Source organism: Lathyrus oleraceus, chromosome 5 (genome assembly GCF_024323335.1).
Source record: "Lathyrus oleraceus cultivar Zhongwan6 chromosome 5, CAAS_Psat_ZW6_1.0, whole genome shotgun sequence".
Classification (NCBI taxonomy): domain Eukaryota; kingdom Viridiplantae; phylum Streptophyta; class Magnoliopsida; order Fabales; family Fabaceae; genus Lathyrus; species Lathyrus oleraceus.
In genome coordinates, this window is record NC_066583.1 from 346,644,107 (window position 1) to 346,671,799 (window position 27,693).

Consider the following 27,693-nt stretch of genomic DNA (forward strand, 5'->3'; position numbering starts at 1 on the left):
GTTTGACGATATTGTGATGTGATTCTTTTGGGGATACTTGAAATGGTGCACCCATGCATACGTATAACAAACATTGTGTCAGGATAATATGCAATTAGATAAAGAAGAGAGCCTATCATACCTCTATATTTTCTCTCACCTTCGGGTTTTCTGTCTTCGTTTTTGTCTAGGTAGCATGATGTTGACGTTGGAGTTGTTATTATTTTGGACTTTTCCATATCAAATATTTTTAGTATCACTTTAACATATTTAACTTAATTTATAAATGTTTCATTTTTCAGTTTTATGAATTTAAGTTCTAAGAAGTATTTTTATTCTTCCATCATTGACATTTCAAACTCATTCTGCATGATTTCAGAAAACTCCTTGCACAAGGATTTGTTAGTAGCACCTAAGATAATGCCATCAACATAAATTTGAACTAATAAAATATCATGCTCGTTTTGCTTCATGAAAAGAGTTTTATCAACTTGTCCTCTCTGGAATTTGTTTTCCAGCAAGAATTTACTTAATCGGCCATACCATGCTCTAGGAGCTTGTTAAGAGACTATAATGCCTTCTTGAGCTTGAAAACATGATTCAAAAAGTTGGGTAGATAAAACCCACAAGTTGATCAACGAATACCTCCTCTTGGATGTAACCATTGAAAAATTCACTTTTTACATCCATTTGAAATAATTTGGAAATCATGATGCATGAGAAGGCTAATAAAATTCTTATGGCTTCTAATATAGCTGCATGAGCGTAGGTTTAATCGAAATATACTCGCTCTTATCAATTGTATCATGTTGGAACGAGTCTAGCTTTATTTCGTAGAGCAATGCCAGTTTCATTCAACTTGTTGTGTAAGACCTATCATGTACCAATAACTAGATTAGTTGAGTCTTTGGGAACTATTTCACAAACATTTTGCTCAAATTGATATAATTCTTCTTGCATAGTAAGAGACAAATGTCCGTCGACTATGGCTTCGTCAATTTTCACTGGCTCAATTTGTGAAACAAAAGCCATAAGATTACATACCTTGTTAAGATATCGCATAGTGGTAACTCCCTTGAATATATCTCCAATGACATTCTGAATTGGATGGTATTTTATTAGTCTCAATTCTTTAGGGATATCAAAATGTTATTGCAGAGTATCTGGAATTTGTTCCAGAACTGGTTCTTCAGTTGTGACATGATTTTCATCTTCCTCTTGATTTGGCTCTTGATTGTGTTCTAGGTTTGTCGTTTCTAAGATACTTGGATAATCAATGACTTCTACTTTTACAGTTTTAGGGTTAGATTCATCGAACGTAACATGAATTTATTCTTTGGTTGTTTTAGTTCTTTTATTATAGAATCTAATAGCTTTGCTCGAAGTGGAATATCCTATGAATATGCATTCATCAGTTATTGCATCGAATTTACCAAGGTTATATTTCTCGTTATTATGGATAAATAATTTGCATCCAAAGACATGAAGGTGAGAGATATTTGGCTTTCTTCCTTTGTATAGGTCACAAGGTGTTTGCTTTAGGATTGGCCGTTTTAATACACGATTCATAACATAGCAAGCGGTATTCACATCATCGGCCCAGAGATATTTAGGAAGATTAGTATCATTGAGCATCATCCTCGCAAGCTCTACTAGAGATATGGTTTTCCTCTCTTCTACCGCATTTTGTAGGGGAGTTCATGGAGTGGAAAAGGTATGTCGAATACCATTGTCTTTACATTATTCATTTTGGAATTCTCGCCATGATCACTTCTTATAAATGCAATGCTTAATCCTTTTTCGTTCTAGATAACCTTGGGTAGTTTTCAAAAGGAAACAAACACATCTCTTTAGAATTTTGTCCAGGTATATAGAGAGTAGTCATCCATAATAACAAGAGCATACAAATTTTCGCCTAAGCTTACATTTTTAGATGGGCTAAAAAGGCCCATGTTGAGAAGCTTTTAGGGCCGATTAGTAGAAACTATACTTTTAGATTTAAAAGAGGCCCTTACTTGCTTCCTCTTTTGGCATGCATCACATAATCTGTTATTTTCAAAATCTTTACGAGATCTTTACGGACTAGCTTGTCCAAGTGGTCCATGTGGATGTGTGTTATTCTCCTATGCCATATCCAAGATTCATCCTCATTCCTTAAGAGACATACATCACTTGAAGGTATTATATTTAAATTTACTATGTAAGTATTTCCAAATCTTGAGCTAGTAAATAGAGTTTCATTTGATTTTGATTTGATGACCATGCAACCATAAGAATCAAATGTTACATTGTTACTTTTTGTTTTACAAAGTTGACTTGTGTTGAGAAAATTATGATTAAGTTTTTTTTACCAAGAGGACCTCCCCAATCCTAGGATTTTGGAACTTATTGGTGGTGCCAAAACCTAGAATTTTCCCCTTATTATTATCTCCATGTGAGACAAATCCTCCTTCTTTGGGAAAGAAGGTGGAAAATAAGGTTTTTTTTGTTAGTCATATGCTTAGAAAAACCGCTATCAAGATACCATTTAGTGTTTGAGACTGTAAAGAATTCTTGCAAGGAAAATTTTAGTTCTTAACTTTAGGAACCCATATCATTTTGTGTGCTTGTTTTTTTATTTCATAATCAGTTTTCTTCCTTGTCACAAGAACGTGTGCCATCTCATATTTAGTTGATATTTTGGATTTTTTTTCATAGTGTTTTTTATAGAAGTATGAAGGAGAATTAACTTCTTTACTTTCATGGTTTTTCTAATGAAACTGAACATGGAAATGTGACCTTATTTCTTGTAATAGTTGTATTTTAATTTTATGCATTGAGATGTATTCTTAGTCTTACATATGTTCTCAAAGTTCTTGATATTGTTTTTTGTCTTATAACCTAATATGACTTTCTTGTAGGATACCCTTTGATTTCCTAACAATACTTATAAGTTGTCTCTCCCTTTGGTAAACTTGACAAGTGTTTTCTGGAGATTGCAAACTTCATTTTTAAGTTGTTGAAATTATCGCATGTGTCAGGTTCATTATTTGACGTGGAAAGGTTTTGGTTTGAGTTTTCTTCTCTAAGATGTTATATTTATTTTTAAAGGTTTTGTTTTTATACTCAAGAGAGGAAATAGTATCCTTAGATGCAAAAATAATTTGTTATAGTTAGCTTGTTTCTTTTGTTAGTTTCTTACATAATCTAAATAAATCATGATGGGAAAATTGAGAGGTTACCTCATCATCTTGATGCTTTGTCATTAGACATATGTTAGATTTTTCTTCTTCATTATATGAGGATCCCATATCATTACCCTCCCAGACGACATAAGCTTTCTTCCTTTTCTATTTTTTTCTGAATTTTTTATTAGCATTTTTAGTAGAGGACAATATGGTGTGATATGTACTCTCTTTCCACAGTTGTAGCATGTTGGAATGGATGGTTTATTTTATTCATATTTTCCTTGTTCTTCTATTTTCTTTTTCTAATTCTTCATAAATCTCTTAAAGTTCTTTACCATGAGAGCCATATCACCATCTGAGTCGAATTCTCCAGCTTTAAGTGTGAGGATCTTGATTTTATTTTCTCCTTCTTCATATATTTTGAGTCTTTCGAGTTCCATTTCATGTTCCTTTAATTTATCAAATAAAGTGTGAGTGTCCATAGTTTCCAGATCCTTAAATTAACAAATGTCATATCCTCATTTGAGAAACTTTCCCCCTAGATTTCTCATATGACTCATGATATGGGTAAATCGTGTGTGCATTTGACTTGTGTTCTCTTAAGGTTTTATTTTAAAGAGTTCATAATCATGGGTTAATGTGCCCAAACATGCCCTCTTTACCTCAGTAGTACCTTCATGGGTAATTTGGAGGATGTCTCATATTTCTTTAGGAGTTTCGTAGTGATAAACTCGTAGGAACTCATCAAATCCTAGTGTGGTGGTGATGTTGTTCTTATCTTTCAAACCACATTGCACATTCTCTTTATCCTCTTTGGACAAATCCTTTTCAGGTTTGTCAATTACAACACCATTTTTTGTGTGTGTAGGGACAAATGGCCTTTCTCTCACAACCTTCCACATACCATGATTTATCCCTTCTATGAAATTTTTCATTTTCTCTTTCCACAAAATGTACCCTTCTCCATTGAAGGATGGAGGTTTTTTTAGTGAATAGCTTAAAGTCATTTTTCCTTCTGAGATGATTAGTCATTAACAAGAGTTAGACTCTGTTTCCACTTGGTTGACAAGTGACTTCAAGCATAAAAGGAGGGGGGGGGGGGGAATTGTGGTATTTAATATCCATGATTAATTCAACACTTTCTCGATTTAGATTGTATTAGTAATTTTGATAGAGTAATTTGCAGCAGAAATAAATTACTGAAAGTAAATTGTAGAATTTTAAAGAGATATGGTAATAAAGATTGCACCAGATAGTTATCCATATTTGGCCGAAAGTTGACCTAGTCCTATCCCTAAGAGTTCTTCTTGAGATTTTGACTATAAATTTTGAGATTTTAAAAGTTATGCCCACGAACCTTAATTCAATCTGATCTTAAGATTTTTACAGGCTTATCCCCAATCAAATGACAACTTTTATCCAAGGCTGAGCTAACTAACCATTTTAGATTTATGGCTTAAGAAACTTAAGCGTTTTTTAGATTTATCCTCAATAACCAAAATAAGCGTTTTTGATCTTTAGATTTATCCTCAATAACCAAAATAAGCGTTTTTTTACGAAGCTTAAGAAACCAAATACATACGTTTTATGACAGGTTTATCTTATGAATCTAACTCAATCTATTAAGAGTATCACACCCTTAAGAATATAAACAGCCAACACAACCACTTACAAAAAATTCCTTCCTCAAAAGCAAAGCATCACTTACTAGCATTAAGGCAATATGAAGTGAAATAAATTTTTTTTAGAGAGAAAGGGAGAAAGATAAATTCCAAGGAAAAATAAAAACGTTGGAAAATGGCGTGATTTGAAGTGGAGATGTGCCTCATTTATATAATAGTTGGAAACACTATAAATGGAAAGGATCCATGGGCCGGATTAATGTTCTAATCGATTAACATAAAGCTCCAATCGATTAGACAACTCACTTTTAATCGATTACCATACCCAAAAGGAAGTTGTAGATATATTGCCATTGTAAGTCATTAATATGCTATCCAGGTCATTTGATTAATCGATTACCACTATTCTAATCGATTAGCTTGATGCTCTAATTGATTAGATAGCTCAAAATAGTTTTCCCAATCGATTACATAAATGACCAATTGGTTGGTTAGTTGAAAAATGGTTCTAAAATGCTTGGACATCTTTTTGATGACTTGGATTGGCTTAGAAAATGTTTTTAAAGTTTAAACACATACAAAAAAATATTTTTAGGTACATGTGTGAGTTTCCTAAATGATTTAAAGCTAATACCTTACTTTTATAGTACTTAGGTCACTGAATCAGACAAGCAGACATGACTTGGCGAGCTTTCACACCTTTCTCCAAGATTTCAAGACTTTTGCTAGATAGTTTCTGCTTTGTACATGCACTTTATCTTGAATCCTTTTCTTGATGTGTCATAAGATACTTTCTTTGGTTATCATCATTGAGGTTGAAAGTTATTGTCATGTGTTGTCATCATCAAAATTTCAGATGCAGACGTCATCAAACCTTAAGATACTGGGCTTCATAACCTGCAAGCACATATATACACATGTTGGAATTTTACAATAAGATCTTTGCCACCTCTTAAGGCAATACAACCATGCTAGACTTTCACAAGAATTTCATTAACGTCTCTTAAGGCAATACAAGTGTGTTGGACTTCAACATGAAGATCCTTGCTGCCTCTTTAGACGATACAAGTGTGCTAGACTTCCACAGGAAGATCCTTGTCGCGTCTTAAGATAATACATAAGTGCTAGAATTCCACAAGAAGACCCTTGCCCCACATAAGGCAACATAAGTCTGTTAGACTTCCATATGAAGATCATTGTTGCCTCTTAAGGAAATACAAGTGTGCTAGACTTCCATAGGAAGATCATTTTCTTCCTCTTAAGGTAATAAATGAGTTATGGACTTTCTAGGAAGATCCTTTCCTCCTTCATGGGAAGTATGAATTGGTTATAATATAGGGGATAAAGCTTCATCTAAAAGCCTTTCTTGAGGGACTAGACTAAGAGTTTCAGCAAATAGGCATATCTAAACGCCTCTCCTGAGGGGAATCAACTAAGAGTTTCATAAAAGAAGCTCATATAAACGCCTCACCTGAGGGACTTGACTAAAAGTATCAACATATAAGATCATCTAAACACCTCGCCTGAGGGGAGTAAGAGTTTAATCATATAGCCTCATCTAAATTCTTTTCCTAAGGGACTAAAGGTATCATCAAATAGACTCATATAAATTCCACACGTGAGGGAATAGAAGTCTTATCAGAAAGGATCATTTAAAATCTTCGTATGAGGGACTCGACTAAGAGTATTAGACAAGCTCATATGAACACCTTGTCTGAGGCACTAAGAGTATCATCAAACATGCTCATCTAAATGCCTTGCCTAAGGGAATCCACTGAGAGACTCATTAGATAGGTTTATACAAATGACTCACATGAGGGACTTGACTATGAGTTTCATCAAATAGGCTCATTTAAATGCCTCGCTTGAGGGACTAAGAGTCTCATTAGACAAACTCATATAAACGCGTCACATGAGGGGCTAAGAGTCTCATTAGACATGCTTGTTTAAATTCCTCTCCATAGGGAATCGACTAAAAGTATCATTAGATAGGATCATAAAAATGATTCTCCTAAGGGACACAAGAAAACATCAAGTTTGCACAAAGGCGTACAAGTTGGTTTGACCTAATTTGCAAGTATGCTATGCCTTTGGTCCAAACTCCATAACTTCTTCAATTTTTATCCAATTGCCAAGATTCTTTCAACAGTCAAACACAAATTCATTCATTAAGGACCTCATTTATGCAAAGGACCAAGTTGCCAAAATGGGCCAAAACCTTGCCATGACCCCCACTTTCTACCCTTGCCATTTTCAGCTCAAGTATCATTTTGATCCCATTCTTTTTGCATCTTGCTAATATTATGGCAAAGATCATTTAGCCTAAGTTTGGATCAAAATGTACGAGGGAATCAAAAGTTATGGTGTCATCAACTTGGGACCTCAAAATGACCAAACATGCCTCAAGATGCTTGACCAATTGCCCAGCCTAAAAATCAGGTCACAACCTCAATTTCCCAAGTGTGTAATTTTCACCTTAAACATCCTTTGGACTTGGTTCTTTTTGCATTGTGTTCTAATCCATGAAAGGGTCATTTAGCTCAAAGAAAAATTGGAAAACTCACGAGTCAATTGGAATCGACCTAAGCATGAACATGGTGACCTAAACTCTATTTTGCGCTGTGACCTATAATGTGGTATCATGCTAAAATCAACTTGGGACCACTCCCCACACATGCAAGCTTATTTCCCATGACAAACACATATGACCGTAACACAAAACGACTTATAAAGCACCAAAATCACGAGTTTGGTTCCAATTTTTCACACGGTTTGAATCTTAGATTTTCATATTGGATTCACACGTTTGGGATCCAATATCACATGAACCTTGACCTCCTTTAATTCCCTGTAAATAGAGGAAGGTTTTTCCTCATTTTCCAAGCTTCAAGAGCCAAGAAATTCCTACCTAACTGAAACTCAAAATCACCAAAAAATTAGTCACTCAAGCTTCAAGTCCTTTTGCCTTCAAATTTTTGCCCAGAATCCTTCATCGGCATTATCTGAAGCTGTCTGAAGCATTGTCGTGGTATGAATATCCCTGCAACCTTAATTCCAGTTTCACCATTGTTGACCTCAAGCTTCGATTTGGACAAGGCAGTTACGAGTGAAATTACAGTTCTAACAAGTTACCATTCTCTTAGTGTTGTTCAACTGATTGAAAACCCTCATCTCTCTTTGATTTATTTTTTGATTTGGTCATTTAATTTAACTTTGAAGAACTAGGGTACTTCACGATTTTGAGCAAATTCTCTCTACTCAAAGCAAATAAATTGCTCTGATGCAGAGGAACATGAACGATGAGTGAATTAGAAGCTTGCACGATGCATATTTGAGCTTAAAACTTCGAGTTCATGAACTTGCAAAATCAAATGCACAGAGGTTGAAGAAAAAGTGTTTCACACGCTTCAGAAGGAAATTTGAATCCCTTGGCAAATCACAGCGCGCCACCTCTCCTAGCCGTTAAATTCAAACATTTTATTTTCAATTTTTATTTCTTTTTATTTCTTTTTCTTTCAAAAATATTTTTAATTATCTCCTTTATTATTTTTTAGTCCAAATTTTTATCATAATTTTATAAAAGTATTATCTACCACAAATAAGTTTTGCAAATTTTTTAAAATTCATTTTGCATTTAATTCATATTTTCTTGTATTTTCCATTTAATTTTCATTTACCATTTTCATTTTAATCATTTAAAAACATTTTTCACCCTAACTTTTTGAGGTCTAGTTACTTATAATTTTGTTTACCTCCTCCATTTTTCTTGGACTTTTTTCCAATGTTTTGATACGTCTTTGACATTTTCTCTTTTATTTTCTTTTATTAGTCATTATTAAATCATTTTTTAATCATTTTTATACATTTTTATTTATCGACTTAATGTTTTGAATTAAGTTGATTACTTGGTTGATGAGGTCTTCCACATCTCAAATCATTGATAGATGAACTTGAGGTTGAATCAACCTTCTTTGATCCAAAACTGTTGATAAATGATCATGAATCATCTTCAATACTTTGCATCAATGATATTTTATCCCTTGATGCGCCATATTTTGAGTCCTTTGACTTATGGATAGATTGATCCCTATCTTCATCTCTTATCTTCTTTAGTCATTGTGTTATATGTTGTGGGAGATTAACTTTGTGTTAATTCTCTAATATGTCTGATACATACATTGTTAATGACCAACCTCAAATAAGTATGACTTCTACATAAGCCTACTTATAATTTCTTAACATAGCGCTAAATTGTCCCGACATAATTAATTGATCACTAACTCCTAACATTACTTTGTGCTCTTTACATTATTGCCATTTAACTCAAGTTATTTAGTTTATGTCATTTAATTTTATGTCATTTACTTAATGCACTTTATTTCATTTCTCATTAATAATCATCTCACTTCATACTTTATCCATCTTTCCTTATTCATCTATTGATTCTTATCTTTTTTTATTGATCTGCTTGTTAATCTTAATGAATCAAAACATGATAAAGTGATATTGACTTGATCTTAAACCTATGTTTGGCTTGGAGTGTTAATGACCTCTTGGAATATGGACTTTGACTTAGGTTTTAGACCTTTTTCTTGACTTGGACTGACCTTGGACCCATGGACCTTATGGACACTTTAACTTGCTCCGCCCCTATGAACTTTTGAGCTTGTGGTTTTATTCATATGTTTTATGCTTCTGATTATTGCATTCATCTGTTTAGGCTTATCACACATTTTCACACACATGGCTTACTCTTGGGCTACCTAACAATGAGACATAGGAAAAGTATACTCTTGCACCCACATGGCTTTCTCTTGGGCTACCTAACAATGAGACCCTAGGTTTAGTTGTTATATGATCATGCATATTTTTTGCTCATCAATCTCACTCCTTTGATTTGGCTTGATCAAATTCCGCTTTGACCAACTAGATCCTTTAATATGCTACACTTCCCTTTTGTATTTGTCAAAGTAACCATGAGTTCCTTGGTCATTGTTGGCTATGATTTCGACACACATAAAGGTTACAAATTGGTCATAGGATTCAAAGAAATATTCTGAAGAATATGTTGATTTCTACAAACAAATTAAATATTTTGACGAAGGAGTTGCGGTATAGGACTTAGAAATATTTTGGTCGAGACTGGGGTTCGACAAAACTTATATGGCGTAGTATAATTCGAATTTGAGGCTAATAGATGTTTTATGGCCTTATCCATTTTTTGAAGACGCTTGGAGAGTTTTGGGCAGCGGAATGCATGCAAATTGAAGACATGGAATCTTCTGGAGAAGAGACCGTCGAATAGCGGTTATTTTTTATTTAATATAAATACGACACTTAGTCATTAGGAAAAGGGTGTTCAACCTTGTACAAAAAACTCTACATTTACTCAAAGTACATGTGTGGGAGAAACGAGTGTTCCTGAGTAGAAATGTACGTGTGAATACCATAGTTTATACTTTTAATCAAGTCATTTAAGATTGTGCCTTATACATTATGTCATTTACATTTTCTACGATTTAATTTGAAACCATTTCAATATTTAAGATTTCGTCATTTGATTTGAAGTCATTTACTTTGCAAGTTTTTACTTTTGTAATTTGTTAAATAATGACAATATTCCTTTTAACAATTTTGAAGAACATTATCGAAATGTTCATAATTAACAAACCCAGAAACTAAATAACAACACATGTCCTAGGATCAATCTAGACGATCATACAAGTAACCAAAAAACATAGAATTTGGTAAACAGTCACTTAATGAGACTTGTCTCTGTTACTCTAGAGCTTCAGCTTCTCAACAAGTACAAGACTCCTAGTGGATCACAAATCTCCTGAGAAGATCTTAGTCAGCTGACTCATCCTCACAAACATCTGTAGCGATAAATTCATGACCATCAAGCTATGGATAAACTTGACGTCAATAAAACCAGAGTGGACACCGCGCTTTTATTGTTTCCAAAGGAAAAGTGCAAAAGTACGAATAAAACCCAAAGATAAGAAGTTTTCAAATCAAAACTAATAAAATGTTAGAGATTATAGGTAAGGGGGTTGGTTACACAGAGGGAAGGTATAAGGACCCAAAGTGTCCTAGGTACTCCTAGGGGGGCCTTTTTTGTGTGCAAGTGTTTTGATCAAAATGATGTTTGGTAGAAAATATAGAGTGGGAGGATGATAAAAGAATTCATTAATTATATTTTTTTGTTTGACAAGACCTTCGGTCTTATGCCCACGTACCAACATAAAAATGAGGGATCAAAACACCGTAGTTAGTGGTAAAAATTTCAAAGAAGTTGGTGAATTGATTTTAACAAAAGTTTAAAATAAAAGGCACAAAAGGCCAAAAACTTGAATGGGGTTGTTAGTTCTTTTTGTCTTTTTGAAATTAAAGTCAATATGGTTAAGTTCATTCACAACTTTGGTTTAAGAAAAAGTTTAAAAATTCAATGGCATAAGGCCAAAGTTTCGAATCATTAAAATATGTCTTAGTTGAAAACACAAACAAAGAAGGTTTTGAAAAGGGGGGGAGAGATTTTTAAAATTAAAGAAATGGGAGGAAATGAAGGGACTACCCTATACAAAATTAAAAGTTAAGAGTTGAAAAGATCTGACCAATGGGATGCAATCCACAAGACAATAATGTCAGATAGAAACCCATTTTCCCTTGGACTTTTGAGTAAGCAACAAGCATAAGCAATATCCAAGTAAACCATATGAAGACCAAGGAATCAAATAAAGATAGCCATAATATCCAAGCAAGCACTCCAATAGCTAGCAGTCTTTAATGTCTTCTAATGTATAAGATAAAAATAGTCCTTGGCAAATTCTCAGAAACAATCATCACACATAAACGATATTAACAGTATAAAAATCAAGCACAGAGACAAAGTGATAGATAAACCAGGAGCACTCAAGGTTTACATCAGATGAAAGGCACGGTCAAGGATAACTCATTCTCAGATAATGGCATTAGCCAAGTTCTCAAAGCATAGAGAAGTTGCCTACTGTAAGTCCAAAAGTTCAGATCAAGTCCAACAGTCCACCAAGATATTTTTTAGGGTTTTTTTCTTGCTATTAGGTATTTTAAGGTCCCAAGACCACAAACAGAACAAAATCACAAGCAAACAATATATACAACCACAAGATATGGCTCAAGTTAGAAAAGTGAAAAGAACTTAAACATAAACATCTTGCATGAAATGTAAATGACAATGAATGATAAAGGTACTGAAATTTAAATTGCATTAAATAAATGACTTGAAAGTAAAGCAATATTAATAAGAAGTTAGTCAATGTTAGTGAAGAATCTTATTTGTTTAAGTCATTCTTTGGAGAACACTTAACCATCCATTCACAAGTATGAAAATATGAACCAAGATATCATCCATAAGAAGGGCTCCAACTTGGATAAATCAACAAGTATGAAACTAGCTCTCATGAATGGAAAAAAGGTCAAGTTTTCACACAATGCCATGAAGAATGGGATACTTACAATCTCACTTACAAGAATGATATGCCTTTTGGGACAAATTTAGCTTTATGTTAAGCAATCGTAATTGGACATATATAGAAGTCACAACTATCTGAGGTCGGGCAATACAATATTGGTGTTAATGCATGTTAGAGACTTGGTACCAAGAACCAGACTCCTAAAACATACCACACACTAAAAATAACACGGGAGGGACCTATCTCAGTCAGGATCATGTTGATGCATCTGACACAAGGTCATTGCTGAATCAACTAGCATTAGACATGAAGAGAATCCATTGATCAATGATGGATTGGGGAAGAATAGGGATGAAGATGAAGAGGGAAGGGGAAATAGAAACCCAAATTGATCATAGCAGGAATTTCATCTGATCAATACTATCCATTCATTTTGGGGGATGAAATGTACATTTCATCAACCCCCTAAATCGAATAGTATTGATCAAATGGAAGTTCAAATCAACCATGATCAAGGTGAAACAGAAGACCAAACAACACAAGGTCAACCAAATGGCTCAACAATATTTTTAAACAAGCAAACAATAAAAAATCAATTTAAAAAATGAATTAAAATGCATTTTTAAATGGTTAAAACCTCAAATCCCTTCAAATTACCAAATAAATGGCCAAGGGATTTATCCTAGGTCTAACAAGGTGAAAGGACCTTAGACAAAAAATATATAATTTTTAGAAAGTCAGAAGTATTTTAAAATATTTAAAAACAAGTCCAAAATCAATTAATTCACAAAAAATATCAAAATTAATCCAAAAAATGATTTTAATTCTAAATATGAAAGAGGAAAGTATTTAAAGATTTTTGGTGAAAGTCTCATATTTTTTGAATTAAAAATGAATTTATTATGAATTAATCAAAGTAAGTGGATTAAACATAAAATAAAATAAACGAGAGCCATCAGATCTCCCTCATTAATTGAGGTGACAAATCTGATGGCCAAACGCATGGAATCCATGTTACACCTCGGTCAACACGCTTGCAAAATGAGTCATCTGAACCAATGGCCAAGATTAGAATGTTGGGACATGATCAAGTGGTTGGGACGTTGTCAACACACCACCGGAGCTAGGGATTCGATCATCTTCTCCAGTGGACCTCACCGGACTGATCCACCACCAACTTCCATAAAAATGTAAAGTGAATACACTATTTTGAAGGAAAATTCCTTAGGAGTCCAAATCCGACCTCAAATTTCTCCAATTCCAAGTATATTGAAAGATACATGGATTTGAACACGGAGGAGTATGATCTGAGTTGCTTCGATTTGACCTAAAAGCAACTCAATCTTGTTGTCTACATTGGTAGGACTTCAGCCAACCAAAAACCAAGTGAAATGATGGAAAATTGAGAGAGAATTGAAGAATGAAAGTTTCACAAAATTCAAGTCATGTGTGCAGTGGTGAAGCTCGATATGGATCTCAATTTGCCTGGGCTTGCTTCCACTAGCCTGCAGGAGATGAAATGGATACTCAAATGGTTTGGACTCTTGGAGTTTAAATCTCAAAACATAAGTGAAATTTAAACTCGATTTCAAATGAAATCTTCAAGTTTATCTTATCAATGGAGGGTAGGAATGTTGCAGGAGCAGAGCTTGGGCAATGTTTCCTTGATTCTGAGTAGAATGAGTTGCATTTATAGACTTACCAATTGAAATGCCAAAAATAGCAATTCTAGTGTGCATGCTTGCATGGGCATATGATAGACCCATTAAATGATTGGAAAAGGCCTAAAATCGTGCGTGAGTGATGCTGAAGCCTTGACATGAGACCATGCAATATGGAGTTAAAATTGGTCATGAGAAACTTCCAAATGGGGCCATGCAATGCAACCATGTGAAAGTCCTTCAAAAATATTCCAAATTCCATGATCTTGGACTCTTTGGAAAGGTAACATGAAGGGGAACACTTTTCTGTTGAACACTTTTCCAGTTGGAGCTTGGATCATAATGAATTTTAAGGTGGAAGTTGGAGAATTCAAACATAGTTGAAAAATTTCTAAGTATAAAGTCAAATGATCACTTTTTCCACCTTGAATAACTTTGGCTATGAGCTTCAAATGAGAATGATTCCTTATTAAAAGTAGTAGGTATTTCATTCCTCTTCAATTTTGCCACAAATTTGACACCATTTGAATCTTACATGAGGGATTTATGGATTTTAGAAGTTGAGGAAAAATGCTTGTTCAATGGTAATGGCCCAAAATGACCTATAATGTTTCCTCTTGACACATGCCCTTGCAAGTAGAATTTGAAATTTATCAAACAATAAAAGTTGGAGAATACATCTTTAAATTAGTCATGCAACTTGGATGGAATTCATATCATAAAAAATGAGCAAGTTATGATTCTTGGAAGTTGACCTTCCATCTAGGGCACATACAAAATGACCTATAATCTTTCACCATACAAAATGACTTTCCAAGAAAAATTAACTCTTTATGCCAACACGAAAGTTGTTTGGAATGTCATAAATAGTAAGGTTGTTCTTGGAATCACTTACATATGACAAAAAGTGTAGGAGATAGGATCTAGGGAACCCTAGATTTGACCAGTTGACTTTTCTGGTCAACCTCCTTGAACCAACTTGCAAACTTGAAGTTCCTTTGATATTTGGGGATAACGGAGAATAATATATGCTTGATATGATGTTCAATGAAGTATCCATTGATATCTTTGAGCAATTGTTAAAGAAACTTGCTGGGGAAGTCACACAAGATACCAAGATGAATTAGGGCTTCCAACGCAAACAAACTTCAAAATCTTGATGAATTCTTGATCAAAATGAAAAATAAATGTTGATATTTGTAAATATATAGTGTTGAGAATATTTGTATATAGAATAGTCCCACATCAACTATATCATGTAATTAGTTATAATCTCTCAATATATAATAAAGTCTCTGTAGTGCTTTTCAAAACACACGGTTTAACCTAAATATCTCTTCGTCTCTCCTAATTCAGTATGGTATCTGATCCTCATTTAAGATCCGGTGGGCCATCTACTATGGTTTTCGCTATCAGGCCACCCACCATTTATTTCCACGCTCCAGTTGTCCAGTTCTGAGCGTGAGGGTGTGTGTTAAGAGTCTCACATCAGATAATATATGGCATGAACATGTGTTTATAAGTGGGGACAATCCTCACTCTACCTACCGATTTTGTAGGGTTGAGTTAGGCCCGACCATATTTCTTAACATATTGAATTAGGAGAGACTAAGAGACATTTAGGTTAAACCGTGTGTTTGAAAAGCACTGCAAAGACTTTATTATATATTGAGAGATTATAACTAATTACATGATATAGTCGATGTGGGACTATTCTATATACAAATATTCTCAACACTATATATTTAAAAATATCAACACTCCCCCTCAAGATTGAGCATATAATTCAACTGCACCAAGTTTGTTACATATATAATTAGTTCTGGGACTTCGCAGAGATTTTGCAAACACGTCTGCCAATTGATCATTAGAGTTGACAAAGCTTGTGATGCTGTCACCTGACTCGATCTTCTCTCTAACAAAGTGACAGTCTATCTCAATATGTTTGGTCCTCTCATGGAAGACTGGATTTGAAGCAATGTGCAATTCAGCTTGATTATCACAAAAAAGTGTCATTGGTCCTGCTTCTTAAATTTGAAGTTCCTCGAGCAACTGTTTTAACCAAATAAGTTCACATGTTGCCATTTCCATGGCCCTATACTCTGCCTCGACGCTTGATCTTGCAACTACGTTTTGTTTCTTACTTTTCTAGGATATAAGGTTTCCTCCAACAAGTACACAATACCCAGAGGTGGATCGTCTATCAATGGGTGACCCTGCCTAATCAACATCAGAGTATCCAATTATTTGTGTATGTCCTTTATCTTCATACATTAAACCTTTTCCTGGAGCACATTTGATGTATCTCAGAATCCGGATAACAACATCCATGTGTTCCTGACAAAGGGAATTTAATAATTGACTTACCACACTAACCGCAAAACAAATGTCTGGACGAGTGACTGTCAGATAATTCAACTTTCTAACCAATCTCCTATACCTTCCTGAGTCAGATAGAGGCTCCCCCTGATTGGGTAGTAGTTTGAAACTTGAAACCATAGGAGTATCAACTAGTTTAGCATTCAACAAACCTGTTTCTTCCAAAATATCCATAGCATATTTCCGCTGAGAAATCACCAAACCATCTTTAGATTGGGCTACCTCAATACCTGTTGTACCCCAAAATTCGCACTCTCCTTTTTAATACTTTTGGCTTGTGCATCACCTCATTTGCATAACATTCACATATAATCAGCATTCATACAGGATCAAGGTCCCTGTTAACTCATTTCAGAAGGACTCACTGTGCTCGTCTTATTCTACAAGTGCCAGGATTTTCTTTATTAAAAGACTTGACAAAAAATGGAATTCGGTTTCGCCGTATGAAGTAGGAATTTAGGTTTCGAATCAAAGCGGGATCCACAGGGGTTCCAGATCATTTTCTCAGGGGATCGATCCTGTTCTTATTATTTCCAGATGTCATGTGATTATTTTCGTTAGAGTTGGCAAGAGTATCCGGGCGTTTTAGCCGATTCGACGCATTTTAAGCAGAAAACAGTGTTTTGTTGCAAGTATGAAATTCATAACTTTTTCTCGGAAGATTATTCCGCAGTGTCTCTTTCTCCATCTATTATGTATCAACTTATTCTATATTTCATATGTTGAGGCTAAAGGCCAATTCCTTGAGGAAGATAGCGGAAATTAATTTTCAACAGAAGTTTTAGAGTTTTCTGCTTACCGTCTCCCGGTTGTTCAAAATTTCGTAACTTCTCACCCGATCAACGTATTGATATCGTTCCTTTTCTATGTTGTCCGGATGGATATTATATTCATTTCATATTTTGAGGCTGAAGGCTAACTTTGTGAGGAAGGTCTCCAAATACGTCAAGTACATGAGTTTATACAGTGAAAAACTGTGCTGAACCGCTGTTTTCTGTGCAATAAAAAAATTCATAACTTCTGAACCGTATGTCGAAACCGGATGAATTTCAGAAAAAAGTCCATCTCAAGGACTCCTACATTTCGTATGTTGAAGCTGGAAGCCAATTCTGCATTAAAAATTCTAGAATATTACAAAAGCTTCGGAGGTCGACCGTGAATCAGGGTTTTTTCCCATTGTTCTGCGAGATTCAAAAATTCATAACTTCTTCGTTTTTTACCGTATCGGGATGGTTCTCGCGGAATTGCTTTAACTTTTTCTCGTCTACGAGTTCCCTTTTTGACCCCCGAGTTCAAACGGTATTCAGAAGATCGAGTTTCGTCGCGTTCTTTGGAAGGTGCGCACAAAAATCCTGCATTTGAATTTTCCGCCTCAGATGACTAATCGATTCTCGTCATTCGAATGTACGTAAATTTTGCTTCATTTATCCGATTGAGTCTATTCTCACGGAAACGGTTCAAAAACTTATTCATCTTCGACTCTTCTTTGAAGCTCGAGACTGAATTTCGCACCGAAACGCGTTTCCTCAAGATCGGAGTTTAAGCGGCATTTTGGAGGAAATTTCAAGTTCAAATTTTGGGACCACTATATATTCATTTTTCCTCAATTTTCTCTCATTTTGGGGGGGGGGGGGGGGACTCTCCATTCTCTCTCTTCACAAACACTTCTCTCTTTTTCTCTCCCTTCTCTATAGAATCAAATTGCATTTTCTTCTTGAGTTTTCACAACAACTTCATACAAATTCTCAAGAACGCGAAGAACATTCGAATCATATTTCCAGAAAATTACTGAAAACTCAACTGATCTCTCTCCAATTTCCGGTCCACTCTCTCGGGTGCTACATCTCGTCCGACCAGTTTCCTCCCGACGCGGCTTCACCGATCGCGGACGCGATCTCTGCCCTTGACCGCCGTGCGAACACGCGCCTCTCTCCTCGCGAACGGTGCTGCCATCCGATGATCCTCCGCCTCTCTGATTGCTTATTCCGGCCACAACTCTGGTTAAGTGCAAGTTCCGGCGACGCTTCGGTAAGCTTCCTCGTTTTAGTTGATTTAGGAATTCAATTGCTTGTTTGGATCATAATTGGAAGTTGTGTGATAATGTTGTGAGTAATTGGATTTGAGCTTAATTGATAATGATGATTAATCTTGGGATTGGCTAGAGTTGGGATAATGTTTGTTTATTGAGTTAATAATTATTGATGAATATATTGATTGTAATGGTGTTAAAATTGTTGGAATGAATTGAAGGTGATTATGGTGATTTCCAATCGATGTGGATTATGTTAATTGCTATGTGAGAATCATGTTGATTTTGTAAACTCTTGTTAAATCGTTGAAGCAAATTGTAAGAGTTCATTGTGGATAATTTGTTGAGCGATGTTAATGGAAGTTGGATGATGTTGTTTTGAGGTTAATTTGAATTTAAATGGAGTATTGTGTTGATAATCTTGAACCAAATTCATGAGTATTTATGGTGTTGCTTTATGTGTCAATTATTATGTTGAAAATGCATGATGCTTGACAATTTGCTTAAGAAGTAGGCGATATTTTGTTAGGTTTCAAGTGCTGGATTTGTGTGTCAAGGTTGATTAAATGCTTCAAATGTTGTTGAGATATTCCATTGAGAGCTTAATTTTAATGCCATTTGTTATGCTAAATCTTTGTGATGGCCTTTTGTGACAGTGTAATATTGTTTTGATTTGTGTTAACATTTGATATGGATTTGAATGTTCTTGTTTCCATGAGTTTGGATTTAATTTGAAATGTGATATCAAGTTGAGCTCAAGTATGCATTTGTTCATAACTTTTGATCTGTAGCATTTGTATGCGTTTTGTAATAATGGAAACCACATCGGTAAGTGATTCCGGAAGCATTCAGATGGTTTATTTTTTACTTTGGAATTTCACTTTTGCACATTTTCGGTTCTATTTTTTTAAAAGGCTTAAAATTCGTGTTTCCACTCGGTTTTTGGTAGAACCGAGTTCATTTTTGGGTTCCTTGACCCGTTTGCAAGTCACCGTGCGATTTTCGTCCCGTTCCGAGTCGGGGATTTATGACGCCTATTTTTCGATTTTATCGATTTTAAGTGTCGTTTTGTGTGAACTTTGTATTCTCACCTCTCTGTTTGCATATGTTTATGTTTGTGTGCTTGTGGATGTTCATTGTGATTGAATTTGCATGTTTTCAGATTAATTTTGCACGCATCTCAAGTGGTAATACGCGGCTGCCCTGGACGTTGCTCCGTTGTGTTTACATACTATTTTCGCACCTCTCTCACTTCTATTCTATGATTGTGATGAAGATATGATGTGCTTTGCTCTTCCTTGTTATTTTTTACTCGTTTGTTGAGATGTGCAAGGTACCCGATTGAAAGTTCCAAGCGCGTGATTGAATGCACTCCCCTCTATTTATGGGGGTGCGGGTTCGCTATTCTACGTAGAGTAGGCATTCATCATTGATGCCATGAGAAGTAGGACCTACACATTCATTGCATAAGTCCTACTTTGTAGGCCATGTTTGCTGGGAGTCTGTGCCATGTGGGCAGACAATCTGATTTGCTTGTTTATTTTTGTGATAAGACCTCCAAAGAGGCGTCCCCTTCCCAATACCCCTGATAAGTCCTCAAGAGAAGGCAAGCGGAGAGGGTCCGTAATCGACCCCCGCACTTTCGTTCGTGTCGTTCATTGGCTTGTGTTACACGTTGACTCCTTTGAACCGATTCCCCCGCTCTTGTTATCGAGTCGGTTAAGTGGAAAACGATCTTGCAATCGGATCCCCAAGCATTTTCTAGCTCGCGTCGCCCGACGTTGATGCTTTGTGCTCTAACGCATAATGATTGATATTCCCCATTTCTGCACTTGCCTTGGTGAATTGATACCATGGTTAAGGTAACATATTTCCAAACAGATGAGCTTGTTTGCATCGATCAACGCGGTCTCGAAGCTAAAGCCTTCCCATTTCCTACTTTGATCTAATATTACTTCTAGGTGCCCCCTTTCCCTTAACCAGCTTTGGTAATTCGATATCACTGTCTGGCCTCCTTCTTCTTTACCTACCATTGATGCCATATCATTTCGGTAGGCGTGTGCTACTCGGTGTGAATGGATATTCCCCAAGCGTGTGATTGTAATTGATTCTTGATTGTCTATTTTGACTTGCTTCGGCTTGTCCATCACCACATGATGCATTCACAAGCATGATTGCACAACACTTGCACATGCCATGATATTCTATCCCTGATTTGCATTCTGTCTCTAATTCGTATCCTATATGTCATCATTTCATGACCACTATACTACGTGGTTGAGTTTGTATGCACCGCGTTCACCACTATCCTACATGGATGCTCGCATTTGATTGCATTGCATTCTGCATTTACGTGCACCGTTATCCTATACGGTCGTTACGTTTTGTCTCCGTTATCCTACACGGACATTTAGCATTTACGTGCACCGTTATCCCATACGGTTGCTACGTTCCATCTCTGTTATCCTACAAGGACATTTCATTTTGTGTGCACCACTATCCCATGCAGATGCTACATCTTCTCTGTTATCCTACACGGACGATCCCATTTGTGTACGCCGTTATTCTATACGGATGTTACGTTATTTTACGTCTATCCTATGGTGTACATTGCATTTTTCATGATTACATATTCCATGATTTGATATAGTTTATGTATAGCTCACCGCATACAGTATATGGATTCTGTTATCCTATACGGATGTCCATGTACTAATTGCGTATATTCTATTGCGCATTTCCTTTCTACGTTCGATTATGTATATCCTATTGCATACATCTACACTTCATGCATATTCTATTGCACCTGTTTGTGATGGCACCTATTCTACTACGTACATCTTTTCGCGTATATTCCACTATGCATTCATCTGCATTGCTTGCGTGCGTTGTAGTTTGATACAGTAGTACACGCGCATCTCTCGTATCTTGTATGTGTGCTCCATGATTCGATACAGTGTTCACATACTAATTGCGTACATTCCATTATTCTTACTTCTTCTCACGAGCACTGTTATCCTATACAGTTGCCACGTTTATTCTACCGCACCTGGTACTTCAGCTCTGTTATCCCATACGGATGTTGAGACACCGATCGCGCACATGTTTCCACACGCATCTTTGTGTTCACTCTACTTTGTTTTCATTTATCCTATGGTTGTCATCCTATGTTTGTTTACCGTGTACGTTCCCTTGATATGGGTGTTATGCGTGTCTATTCACTCTGTGCGCTTTATGCGTTTACTTGCTATATGTTGCATCATCATGCATTGTATTTTGTTTTTTATTTTCACCCCTTTTTAAGGGGAACTACGAGTGACTTGATCTCTCACTGCACGAAGAGGGTACATGGCACAAAGGTTCGCAACCGCGGCAGGCACAATCATGCGTTTTTATTGTTTTTTATCATTGATCATTCACTGTTTATACCACATTCATGCATTTGCATTTCAGCCTAGTTGTAAGCAAACCAACCCATTTTGATAGACAACCAGAGTGGATCCCGTAGAGTACTACGGAAACATGGGGTGCTAATACCTTTTCCTCATGTAATCGACTCCATTACCCATCTCTTGGTCACGAGACCATCAGATTCCCTCTTTTAGGTTTGTCCAATGTTCCCTTTCCTGCTTAGGATTAATTACATTGGTGGCGGCTCTGTTGTTTGTTTTCTTATACGCCTTCTTTCTCTTTTGTACTATGGATTTTGAAAATCCCGGGAGAGAAAATACCCAAGAAATAGCGGAGTTTACCAAGATCTTTTGCCTGAAATTGATTCGAGGGATGTTGTTTTAACTGGAGTATACCCTGCTGATCACTACCCGTTGTGACAATATCATCTACGTACACAATAAGATAAATACACCCTTGGGCTGAGTGACGATAAAAAAAACAGAATGGTCAGCTTCACAACGGACCATACCAAGTTGTTGTACTACAACACTGAATCTGTCAAGCCAAGCTCTCGGAGATTGCTTAAGACCATACAGAGACATATGTAACCTACACACCCTATTCAATGACTCCCCCTGAGCAACAAATCCAGGTGGTTGCTTCATATATATTTCCTCTTCAAGATCACCATGTAAAAAAGCATTTTTGATGTCAAGTTGATGAAGAGGCCAATGTCGAATGGCTGCAATGGCTAGAAAAAGTCTAACAGATGCCATCTTGGCTACAGGAGAGAAGGTATCACTATTATCCAATCCAAAAATCTGAGTGTATCCTTTGGCTACCAAGCAAGCTTTAAATCGATCAATCTTGCCATATGGACCACTTAACATGGTATCAGAGCATATATTATCCGATGTGGGACTCTTAACAATAAAGAACATGGGGATCCATATATGATGATTGGAAACATTGTGAACCTTTTCTTGATTGATCTTTTGCGCTGAGAGTCTCAAACCCTAGATGTGAGCTTGATAAAGCACAAATGGATGCGCGCATTACCTACAAAAGAAATGAAACTACACTAGACATATTTTTGGTATTTTGGTTAGTAAACAAAAGAAAATAAAGTATGATACAATCAAAAGGGCTTGGTGATCTCTCCCAATACAAACCCAATGAATGAGGGGTGAAGAGGATACCAAGGTGTGATCCCAAAGCCAATGCAAATGATGAGATATCATGAGGGATCTTAGGGTTAAATTTGGGATCTTACAAATGCCCCTATTTAAGGACATTCTAGTTGAGGATGTGAAATTTAAAATCTTCGTATCAACTCAGTAGAATGGACTTAAATAACAACATCAAGAAACAAATTTTGATCCCTAAGAGACCTCATGATGCATATGATATGAATGTAAAATAATCTTTGTAGAGAATAAATTGCCATAAAGGAAAAGAGTCCGGAGAGACTGAAAGTCCACAGGAGCATAATGCATTCCATATGGAAAACTCACTGGGGAGACAGAGACTGTGGGGATAAAACTTATGCGTAGGCCAGGCTACAACTTGAAAACTACTGGAGACACGAGGGGATTTTCCATGAAAATAAATCAGTGGAAAGACTCAGATTGGGGAGAAGGAATATGCATATATCAGGATAACACCAATACAGCAAGAAACACACGCCGAGGAAATGTGTAAATCAGAACGAGGCTGAAATACTCAAACGCAAAAAGGGAATTCAATTTCACAAATAAATACAAAACCAAACTCAACTGGGGAAGAAAAACATTTACACAGGAGTAAAAGAGATATATTATCTACTACCGATTACTAGGCAGGAAGATAATATATCCGAACAGAGGAACATCCGTTACTGGTAGGGTAAACATATCAAGGATGTCTCGCTAAGGGAAAAGAGGAACATTCATTACCGATTACTGGGTAAGAATAACCTACTGGGAAAAGGAAACCAAATAGGATTTACAACTACCGGTTACTAGGCAGAAGACCAATGAGAGAGTATCCGTCACCGGTTAAAGTGAACATATCAAGGATAAACTCAAAGGAAGAATATTTGTCACCGATTAAAGTAAACATATCAAGGATAGATTGTCGGGGGAAATAGGATTTACAACTACCGGTTACTGGGCAGAAGACCAAAGAGAGAGTATCTGTCACCGATTAAGATGAACATATCAAGGATAAACTAAAAAGGGAGAATAGGATTTACATCTACCATGTACTGGGCAGAATACCGCAAATAGGAATTACAACTACCGATTACTGGGTAGAATACTAGAAAAAGAGAAAATCTGTCACCGGTTAAAGTGATCATATCAAGGTTAAACTCTCTGGGGAAAGAAGGAATTACAACTACCTTTTTACTGTGTAGGATACCAAACAAGAAGAATATCTGTCATTGGTTAAGATGAACATATTAAGGATAAACTTGCTAGGGAAACGAAAAAATGAATTCGCTGTAGAAAATCAAAGAAGTAAATTACCTTTTACCAGTTACTGGGTAAATTAACACAGGTAAAGTATTCAACCAACAGAAGGATATTACCGGTTAATGGGTAATGAACTCTTGGGGGACCAACGAATCTATCTAGGTAAAAACTAGAAAGAAACATCCAAACAAGACTTAACCCAATGAGGATATAGCTCAAAGGGAGTGCCTCCATCCAGATAGTGAACTGGGGAGGAGACTGAAATAACAATCATCCACGAGGTAATAACTCAGTTGGGAAAGAGAAAGGATAAACTCTTTCTGCTTAAGGAGCTGACCCTCTACAATTAAAGGAGGACATACACACGAAATCTGCATGGAGAAATATGCTTTAGGATAGTCTCTTCTTCTTCTCATCCCTTCTTTAATTTTCAAAATCTTCTCTCTTTTTTTCAAAACCTTCTTGTTTTTAAACCTGGACTACTTTCTCAATAAACCTTGACTTTTATCAAGTGATTTTACAAACCTTTTTTCTTAATAAATGCTAATCCATCTTAAGCATATACAGACCAATTTCAAGAGACTAAAAAATGCCTAACTCATTTAAATCATTTTTGTGCCCTTTGTGCACTTTTCCTTTTAAAAACTTTTCTTAAGGTATTAGACATGAGTCACTTCCATATTTGAGATATAATTCTCCTATCCTTATAGTATTGATGACAATTCTTTCTCATGATGATGCAAAGTACTCATATTTGTGGGTGAATAGTTGAGTATTCTCCTTAAAATGAAAAAATGTATTTCCCCCTAAAAATGAATCAAAACAAACTCCTTTTTTTATTTTTACCACGAACTACGAAGTTTTGATCCTCCATTGCACTTCGTTGGTACGTAGGCATGAGACTTCAAAAGTCTAGGCAAACACAAAAATCATAAAAAATATTTATTTTCCCATCTTGAGTGCTCTTATGATAGGATGGTGGTATAGTCTTATTTGGCTTACGTGGAGTTAATCCTTAATAATCTGACTTGAGATCCCCCGCTCAGTGGAGGCCCCTTTGGAATTACTAATGTCACACGAGTAGTCGTAGTTGGCATTACTTTTTCTGACCTCGGAACACGAGAAGCTGAAGACCTTAGAACACTTAACCCATCTTGGCCTTTTAGGATGTAGTGGGGTGGCTATTCAGGTGTAGACATGAATGAGTTGTTATGCGATACTACACTCAGACGACTTTCTCTTGAGAATATTATTGGTTGACGAGTAGTCGTATAAACCGGTAATGTCCAAAAGATGGAATAATGACTCTGGGAACTTTTTAGAACCTTGTTCTACAAGTGATTATATCCTCAATACACACATTATGGTTTGGTTCTTACCCTTGGCTCCATGCTCGTGACTTCGAACCTTTGGACCTTGTTTGTGTGATCTTGTTTATAGTTATTGCATCATGCACTTATGGCATTTATAAGAATATTTCTCAATTTTCAAGGAACTTAGAGACACTTTTTGAAAACATCACAGATATTTTGATCATGGATACTAGAGAAGGAATACTCGAAAATACAGTTTCAGATGTTCCAATCTTGTGGAACTAAGAAAGCTAACATCTTTTCTGGATGATCCTAAGGGTTTCAGAGACCGTTTTGGAAGACTTCTATCTATACTATCTACTGATGTTAAGGATGGCCTTCTTTGTACTTTGGTTCACTTCTATGATCATGTTTATCGGTGCTTCACTTTCCGTGATTATCAGTTTTTGCCTACCATGGAGGAGTATGCTCACCTTTTAGGCGTGCCAGTTTTTGATAGAGTTCCTTTTAGTGGAGTGGAAGGAATCCTGAAATCCCAAGTTATTGCTGAAGGCACTCACTTGAGGAAGTCTGACATAGATGCCAATCTCACTGTCAAAGGAGGTATCAGATGGTTTACTTCAAAGTTATTGATTGAGAAATCCTTTTCTTTTTCTAACGCTAGTAGCATGATGGAATTTGATACTATTCTCGCTTTACTCATCTACAATTTGGTTTTGTTTCCTCACATTGATAACTTCGTTGATGTAAATGCTATTAGGATCTTCTTGATTAGGAATCTCGTTCCAACTTTGCTCGGTGAAACTTATTTCTCCACTCATCATAGGACTTCTAAACAGGGTGGAACTATTGTTTGTTGTGCGCCTTTACTATACAAGTGGTTTATTTCGCACTTGCTGCAGTCTCCTATCTTCACAGAAAACAAGGATTGTTTAAGGTGGTCCCAAATACTTATGTTTCTCACCAATGATGACATAACTTGGTATTCTTCTGTTTATGACGACGTTGGGATTATTAATAGTTGTGGGGAGTTCTCTAATGTGCTTCTTCTTGGTACACAAGGAGGAATTAACTACAATTCGGCTTTGGCGAGACATCAACTTGGGTTTGCTTTGAAGGACAAACCTATTAACACTTTGTTAGAAGGTTTATTTTTCCAAGAAGGGAAATATACTCAAGGTTTAAAAGTTAGGATGGTACGTGCTTGGCACAATGTTCATAGGAAAGGAAAATGTGAGCTTAGATTGAAGAATTATACAACTTTGGAGCCTTACACTAGTTGGGTGAAGAAGAGAGCAAAAGAATTCAAGATGTCATATTCTTATGAAAGACCTATGTCCCTAGTAATGCTCAAATCGCCCACTATTAAAGGCAGAGATGAGTTGCAAGAGGCTTTGGATAGGATGAAGCAAGAGAGGGATTCTTGGGAAGAAAAATTTCATACCTCACACCTTGATAAAGTAGAATTTAATAAGCAGCTAAAGGAAAAAGACGACTTGATAGAATTGCTTGAGCAACGTGTTGTGAAGAGATCAAGGGACCAAGACGATTTATTTTCCTCTAATAGCTCATCATCTACTCATATTTCTACTTCCAGCATTTGGAAAGGCATTGTAGACCAGATCGTGATGGAGAAGGATGCTTTGGAAAGAAACTACGAAAGAGAGATCAAAAGGCCTCGCAAGAAGTATCAGCTTGGCGTTGGGTCGACATCAGATATGATTCCATAAATCTGGTTTCTTTTCGTTTATGATCATTGAAACAATATTTCTGATTGTAATCCTTTACGCTATTAATAAAATGAGATTTTTAGTACATCAAAATTGTGTTATCCTTATTATGATGTTTTCAATTTATGTCTTAAAGTTCCTTGAAAAATAATAATAACATTCGCATTTGCATATCATGCATCATGTTGCATCTTGGTCTTGCTTTAAGCAAGTTATCCAGAGGTCTTATTTCTTTCTTTGTCTTCATCCAGACAAGCTATCTCACTGATACAATACTCAAGCTAATCAGTTCAAGAAGATGGATCGCCTAGAGCAAGAGAATCGTGAACTCTGTGAAGAGGTAACAACTTTAAGGGACAACTATGAGAGGATTACTGCTATGATTGAAGCTTTGGTGGTTGCTCAGAATCAACCACCTCCTCCTCCTTCTCAGACTCCGCTTCAGAGAACCGAAATTTCTGAGATTATCTCTACACCCATCTTTGTAGCTCCCATCAGTTCTCTGCAGCACCACAT

At 36.1% G+C, this 27,693-nt stretch overlaps 1 protein-coding gene across 1 annotated transcript in view; it reads left to right on the forward strand.

Moving 5' to 3' along the window:
- Window positions 1-27,177, forward strand: part of LOC127080594 (uncharacterized) — a 56,747-nt gene extending 29,570 nt beyond the window's left edge. Inside the window, exons 2-3 of the mRNA XM_051020909.1 lie at window positions 25,681-26,487; window positions 26,566-27,177. Coding sequence (XP_050876866.1) covers window positions 25,681-26,487; window positions 26,566-27,177 — 1,419 coding nt within the window. The remainder of the gene's footprint in view (window positions 1-25,680; window positions 26,488-26,565) is intronic.
- The last annotated feature ends 516 nt before the right edge of the window (window positions 27,178-27,693 follow it).